The 8,425-nt window shown below is 32.5% G+C and overlaps 1 protein-coding gene across 2 annotated transcripts in view; it reads right to left on the reverse strand.

Annotated features, from left to right (window-relative positions):
• Window positions 1–8,425, reverse strand: part of AUH (AU RNA binding methylglutaconyl-CoA hydratase) — a 146,659-nt gene that overhangs the window by 92,492 nt on the left and 45,742 nt on the right. For both annotated transcript variants that reach the window (XM_015591765.2, XM_025048969.1), the window contains exon 4: window positions 5,118–5,204. In XM_015591765.2, the coding sequence (XP_015447251.2) occupies window positions 5,118–5,204 (87 nt within the window). The remainder of the gene's footprint in view (window positions 1–5,117; window positions 5,205–8,425) is intronic.

Here is an 8,425-nt window from a genome sequence, read left to right on the forward strand (position 1 = left end):
ACACTAGAAATGTTTGCAGAACTCAAGATATAAAAATCTTTCTAAAAACTATTTGATCTCATTTGGCAAATATAAAGAAAAGATGTAGCATATACATGTAATGAAGCATAATAACAACAAACTCCTTTAAATCACCAAACTAAGAACTAAGTCAGAATACCCTATCCACCCATGTGTTCTTCCTGTTCTTCCACCTGCCTTCCCAAACCCAAAGAATCACCACCATGAAGTCTGGTTATCATTCTTATATTTTTCCTGAGTGTGTATGTGATTTAATTACCTAACTCTAAACTACATACTGCTTTGTATGCTTTTAGTTCTATAAAAAATTATATCACATTGTTTTAATTCAACATATTTCAAAGATTTAGCTATGTTGTTACATGTGTAAGTTATTCATTTATTTCGAACTTTACAAATATATTCAAATCATTTATTCATTCTCTCGTCATTGAAATTTGGCTGTCTTCACCTTTGTAATATTAACAATATTGCTACTATAAAATCTTTTTCTTATATCTTGGTATAAGTTTCCTTAGGACACATGTGCAAAATATCTATAGAACAGTTTCAAACTCCAAGTAGCAATCCATCCATTAGAAATTTTTAAAAATAAGATAGTATGAAAAGGCAGTATACAAAGAAAGGTTATTATTTCATCAAATTTTGGTACCCACCCACTTCTATGTGTTTATTGGGCCAAATTGTAGATGTTTCTTACTATGGGTCTACTAAAAAGTTTTAAAGTCATCCCTCTAGGTAAATAACCCCTAAAAAAGTGAGCTATTGCATCTTATGAAATGTGGATATTCAACTTTGTAGGACACTTGTTCTTCTATGCAGTTACATCAGTTTAAACTCTCATTAGAAGTATATGAAATTTCCTGGTGATCCACTTCCTCACTGTTGGTAATATCAGCCATAAGAATTTTTGGCCGATCTGGTAGATGTTAAATAGCATCCCACTGTGTTCTCAATTTGCATTTCTATGATTACTAAAAAGGTTGATCACCTTTTCACATGTTTACTTCCTATTTCTTTTTCTCTTGTATAAAACATGTTTTTCTATCGTGTTGTCTTACTGACTTCAAGGCTGCATGTATGATTGTATGTGTTGATTCATGTATGCATGTGTATATACATGAATCCTTTGGCAGCTCTGTGTTTCAACTACTTTCTCTCATTTGTGGCTTTTCTTTCTACTTTCTTTACAGTATTTTTTAATGAACAAATGTTCTTAAATTTAAATTGGTAGCATTTTTCAAGCTTTCCTTTTAAGTGTTCTATTCTGTATTTAAGAAATTTTTCACTCTGTCAATATCATAAAAGTTTACTTCAAAAACAAAGTCAAGTTTTTGCTGTCCCCCAGCTATGTGTAATACATCCTCTGTCCTCTATCAGCTCCCCTACTTACTTAGGTCTGTTTTGGGTTCTGTATTCCATTCTACTGGTCTATTTGTCTATCCAAAAGCCAATAATATACCATCTTAATTTTCATATCTTTAAAATAAGTCTTAAGTGCTGATAAGGTAAGATCCCTCGGTTTCTTCTCTAGGCAGGCTTGGTTATTCTGGGGCCTCTTTATGCTCAAATTTTTTACAAAATTAATGCTGAGAATTCAAATGTAATTAAATTGAATCTGTACATTGAATCATTTGTGAGAATCCTCTTTTTGATACTGAATCTTCCTATTCAAGAAATAATGTCTCCATTTAATTCTTTAATGTCTTAAAATGAAATTTCAAAATTTTTCCCATATAGCTTGCACATATTTCTAAATCTATTTTTGTTCCTACTGTAAATGGTATCTTTTTGACTGCTATCTGTCTAGTGCTGGTATAAAGATAGCCAATTGATTAATTTTAAATATGAATCTTATATTCAGCTATCTTGTGACACTCATTTCCAGTCATTTGTTAATCCTCATATTTTCAATGGAGACAATCATATCACTTGAGAAGGACAGTGTTATATTCTTTTTCAATCATTACTTTATTTCTATTTCTTGTCTTCTGATACAGGGCAGGACTTTTACATTTTACTACTAAGAAACATATCTTTCACCATGCTAAGGAAGTTCCCTTCTATTCCCAATTTGCCTTGAGCTTTTTCTATGACTAGATTTGACATCTCTCAAATTCTTTGTATCAATTTACTGCAAAAACATATGTTCTTATTTTAATTGGCTAATGTCGTGAATTAAATTTAATATTTTTAAGTGGAAATCTCACACTCCTCCTTATATTCCTTGGAAAATCCAATTTGGTCCTTTTTTAAAACCAACTGGATTTCATCTATATTCACAAGTGAAACTGGCTCCTTTTATTTATTTCTTCATTGTTTTTGTCATGTTTATATATGAAAGTTATACTGATCTGAAATAGTAAGTTTAGGAATGAACTCTCACTCTAACGCTCTGTAATAAGTTTGTATAAGATTATAATAATCTGTTCCTTACAGGCTAGGAAAAGCAACAGAAATGTTAATCATTTGACAAGTAAAAACGGCCTGGTACTTTTCTTTCTGTCAAAAAAACTTTTAACTACTGATTCAATTTCTTCAGTAGTTAAATGACTATTCTAGATTATGTTCTTAAAACAGAAATTTCACATTCATTGCCATAATGATTTTCACAGTATTTTCAGCAGATGCCTGAAACCGCAAGTACGTACCAAACCCTACATATACTATAATTTTCCTATATGTACAAACCTATAATGTTTAATTTATAAGTTACACACAGTAAGACATTAAACAGAATAATAAAATAAAGCAATTATAATATACTACAATAAAAGTTATATGAATGTGATCTCTTAAAATATCATCTGTATTCTACTCACCCTTGTTCTTGTAATGTGAGATGATACAATCAATGCCTATGTGATTAGATAAAGTGAGGTGAATAAGATAGCAACTTAGCCTTAGACTACTAAAAGGATTAAATAAATATCAAACACTGCAGTACCATGATATAACCAAGACAGCCACTAAGTAACTAATAAGTAGACATCCTATATAACATGGATATACTGAACAAAGGGATGATTCACATCCCAGGTAGGATGGAGTGAGATGGCACAAGATTTCATCATACTATTCAGAATGGTACAATTTAAATTTATTAATCGCTTATTTTTGGAATTTTCCATTAAATATTTTTAGACCCTGATTGACCACAGGTAACTGAAACCACAAAAAGAGAAACTGCAGATAAGGAGGAAACTACTGTGTAACACCAAAGACATGATCCATGAAAGAAAAAATGAATATGCTAAACTTCATTAATATGAAAAACTTCTGCTCTGCAAAAGATAATGTCAAGAGAATGAGAAGATAAGCCACAGACTTTGAGAAAATATTTGCAAGACACAACTGATAAAGGGCTGTTATCCAAAATATACAAAGAACTCTTAAAACTCAACAATAAGAAAACAAGTAACTCAAAAACTGGGCCAAAGGCCTTAACAGACACCTCACCAAAGAAGATATGGCAAGTAAACAAATTAAAAAATGCTCCCCATCATATGTGATCAGAGAAATGCAAATTAAGAGACACAACTACACACCCATAAGAATGGCCAAATCGGTAACCGACACCACCAAATGCTGACAAGGATTCAGAGCAACAGAAACTCTCATTCATTGCTGGTGGGAATGCAAAATGGTATGTTTACCTGAAGACAGGCAGATTTTTTACAAAACTAAACAGACTCTTGCCATATGATCCAGAAACTGTGTTCCTTGGTATTTACCCAAAGGAAATGAAAACTTATATCCACAAAGCAACCTACACACAGATGTTTACAGCAGTTTTATTCATAACTGCCAATACTTGTAAGTAACCGAGACGTCCTCTGGTAACTGAATGGATAAACTGTGGTACATCCAAACAATGGAATATAATTCAGCACTAAAAATAAGGTATCAAGGCACAAAAAGACATGGAGAAAGTTTTAATGCATGTTATTAAGTGAAAGAAGCCAATTTGAAAAGGCTACATACAAACTGTATGATTCCAATTACATGACATTCTACAAATGTAAAATTATGGAGACAGTAAAGATGCCAGAGGGGAAGTAGGGATGACTAGGCCAAGGACAGGAGATTTATTTTTAGGGCAGTAAAAATACTCTGTATGATACTATAATGATAGATACATGTCATTTTACACTCATTCAAACCTACAGAGTGTCCAATACCAAGAGTGAATCCCACAGTAAACTACGGACTTTGGATGATTATAATGTATCAAAGTCGGTTCATCAGTTGTAACAAATGTATCACTCTGGTACAGAATGCCGATAATGGGAGAGGCTATGTATATCACATGTGGAGGCAGGGAGTACATGAGAAATCTTTGTACCTTCCCCTCAACATTGATGTGAACTGGAACTGCTCTAGAAAAATAACTGATGGGAATACAAATTATTACAATCTGGACTATAATCTAGTAGAGTTTATTAAAATGTAAAATGAACACATATTTAGAACTGTAATTCTATGTTTTTGAATTTATCCAATAAATACACATCCTAATGTTCTGAAAGACTTCGTACAAAGACATTCACTGCTTGTTTATAAATAACAAAAACAAAAACAAAAACAAAACAAATGTTCACTAATATAGAAAGAACTTCTAAAAAGAAAAAATAATTTAAAATTTTGAATAAGAGTATTTTGTGGATTACCATTCAGCAATACATTAAAAAATATTTATAATAAATTATCGATATGTACTATAATACAAATATTACATGTAAGTCTGTAATTCTAAGAAAACATTATGACCCTATTTATGTAAAAAAACAAAAAAATTCCAAATCTATAAATATGTTTGTATACACAATTATTTAAGAGATATACTTTAAGTTAAAGGCTTATGCCAAATTATTCTCTTTGTTTTCTAATAACTATCTTCATAGGCCATAGGAGGCCTCTTTATTCTTCACAAATATCAAATCAAATATATTACATCTATTTTACAACAACCAGCTATAGGTCACGATTATCTAAGTATCTTGGCCAAATTTTAAAAGTTGACAGTGTGCGACTTTTTAAATCTGACATTTAATGTCATCTTCAGCATGCTAAAATGAGAATTTAATTGTGCTTACCGATTTCATTTATCACTGCCCTTATTTTCGATACAAAAGGACCAACTTCACTGGAATTCATTTTGACTCTTTCCTTAAGGTCAGCACCTGCAAAGTATTTTATTTACAGGTATAATCTAGTTATAAACAAAATTTTAACACGATAAATTGAAAATTTATTTAAAATTCATATAACATGAAAGATGACTGAATTTATCAGTTAAAGAAATTATATTACCTAAGTTTTCCTTCTCCATGACCAGCATCAGGGAGAATAACATATCTGTTCATACATCTACTAAGAGCTTAAAGTAGTGGTTCTCAAATTTTGTGGTATCAAGACCCCTTTGAACTCTTAAGAGTAAGAGACTTTGTTTAGAGTAAATGTTTTTATATTCTAATAGAAATTGAAACTACAAATTTTTTTACTATTTATTCATTTAATAATACAAACAAACCCATATGTGTTAACATAAATAACTACAGATTGATGCCACTTCCTTGGTTCTTGCAAAGATGTTGGTAGTTTTACCCATCATTGCTTTTTGTCCCATCAGTGCAAATGTCAACCCAGTGAAAAGGGCAAATCACATATTACTGCTGTGAAAATCATTTCATGGATGCCTGCCTTGACAACTGCAGATCACATTTGAGAATCACTGGCTTTAAAAGTATGAGCAAACTGACAATTTTGTAATTATCACTTTATCACAGAATCATAACTTTGGAATAGAGAAAAATAAATATAAAGAATTCTTTAAGAGATCATTTACTCTGTGGCTCAACGTTCTTTTTAACAGAATTAAACTATCTGTGGAGGGTAGGTCCCCATTTAAAGAAACAGAAAACGAAGTAAAATTACAGCATAGAAGACATATACTCAGCTACTTACTCTATTATTAGTCCATTATAAGTTAATCATGACTAGACATAATATCAAGTACCAGCTGAGGTTGGGACATTTAGAGCCCACATACTTCCTGTGGAGTGAGAACTGTAGTTGACAAAGCACAAACCCTACAATCCATCAGTTCTTAAGTATATGTACACACACACACATAAACACACACACACACACACACACCCCATAGAAAATCTCTCAAAGACATGTCCAAAGGAAATATGAACAATAACATTCAATGAACATACATAAAACAGCAAAAAACTGAAATAACCTAAATAGCGATCGAAAGATTCTTAATAAAACTGGGACATATTATACAATGAAATGTTACATGTGCTGCATGAAAATGATAGAAGAGTATGAATATGGGTAAATCTAAAAATGTGGAAGGATATATAATTATATAAAATTACAGAAAGAACACAGGCTAATAACCATTTACATTAAGTTTTTACAAAAGAATGCTTTTTGGGGATATAAAACATACATGGAAATGATAAATATCAGATTCAACTGGTAGTGACTTCTAGGTGAGGGAGTAAGATGTGGGTGAGGGAGTAAGATGTGACTGCCAATGGGCACAGAGGACTTCAATCTTATTTGTAATATTGTACTGCTTAAGTTAGGTGGTAGGTACTCAATATGTTAGTCTTAGATACCTAACATATGTTCATAATTAATTTTTCCAAGAATTATTAAAACTTAGCATGAAAGAAAAATGTTACTAGGGTCAAATTTTCTAAACTAGTAGGATGTATTTGTTAAAAAAAAATAATAATAATGGTTCAACTCACTGCCATTTAACATTGAGAATATAATTTTAAATTGAGAATATAAAATGTTGTTAGTATATATTGGCTAATACGTATTAGTTAATAAAAGCAGATAAAGTAGTACAATGTGAGAAAGGGAATTAGATGAAAGAGGAACCAAAGTAATGAAGAGAAGACAGACAGGGACTCCAGAAGAGCTGGTCCAGAAAAAGCCCCTGTAAGTACATCATGGGATCCATCAAGTCCTCTGGCCATGAGGGTGCCCTTTAACACAGCAACTAATGCTGCAAAGGGGGCTTTCACCAATATTCTGACTCTGTGACCACACAGCATGCTTTCAAAACCACGCTCAGGTTAGAGACTTAGACGCTAAAGGAAATCAAGGTTTGGATTCCTGACACATGTGGCCCATTCACTGCCCACCAGTCCCAGTGGAGAGCTTTGGAAGATATAAGTGCAGCCTTATGTGCACATTGGTGTGGGACTTCTTTGGGATTCAAGGTTTATTTTAGAAATAATTACCTTGATCCAAGGAATGTGACACATTTGTACTGAGACCCTGACAAGACTTTTGAAAATTTTTAACATTCCTTTCCATTTTTACCTTGGAAACACACCCTGCAACCACGTTAAGAACCTAAAATACAGTTTCACTCCTTATCCCTTCTGGGACCATAAATTTTTTATATAACAGTGTCCAAAGTTTTATTTGAAGCCAAGTATTTTTAGTTTTTACTTTTCAAATTAACTTTTCAAAATGTTTAAAAGCATTTACTTTTTACATTTTAAATCCTCTAAGTCCATGACTACTCACTCACCTCAGGTGAGCCCTTAGGCTGCCTAGCAATCCTACTATATTCCCCTACTCCATTTGCTCTCCTATTCATCTACAGACCATTTTGTAACTTCCATCTCTCCTCAAACCTCAAAACCTCCTACTCAATCCCAATACAATTTACTAAGAAAACAAAAGCATTCAGAAGAGAAATTTCACTAGCTCCTACCACCAAATCTATCCACCAACCAGGATTTGAACCCACATACTCTGCCTTCCCTCCTGTTAGTTACTATGGGTGGATTAATTTATAATGGAGGTCAACTGTGCCCTTATGCACTAGATTACACCTCTTTCAGAAACATCATTTCAGCAATTATCCTCTTACTGGCTCCCATCATCAACAGTATCCCTCTTTAAAGAATCATTCCCATGAGCAACAATAATTCTGTAACATTGTTCATCTTAAAAATAAAAAAAAAAAGTGCATGGACTTTCATCACCAGCTCTGAAGCTCTGACGGCATAGCTTATTATCAGATCAATTCTTCCAGGAGACACTGGATAAAATATTTAAGATAGCTGTGTGAAAGCAATGGTGAAATACTAAGCCAGCTGGTCTGTGAAAGGGCTTCAAAGAAAATTTAAGTTTCTAAACAATGGGAGACAAAATTAGAGCTCAGGGCTTGCCAAGGAGGAACACTCTAGGCTTTCAGCTGAGATCTCTAAAGGTTAAATATAAAACAGGATAAACAAAATCATACCAAGATTAACTGCTAAAAACCAAAATCAAAAAGAAAATCTTAGAAGCTGCCAAAATACAATTAAGACATCAAACTAATTTCTGAACAGAAAATGAATGATATCTTTAAAGTAGG

This window comes from Pteropus alecto, unplaced genomic scaffold, assembly GCF_000325575.1.
Source record: "Pteropus alecto unplaced genomic scaffold, ASM32557v1 scaffold256, whole genome shotgun sequence".
In the NCBI taxonomy this organism is placed as follows: domain Eukaryota; kingdom Metazoa; phylum Chordata; class Mammalia; order Chiroptera; family Pteropodidae; genus Pteropus; species Pteropus alecto.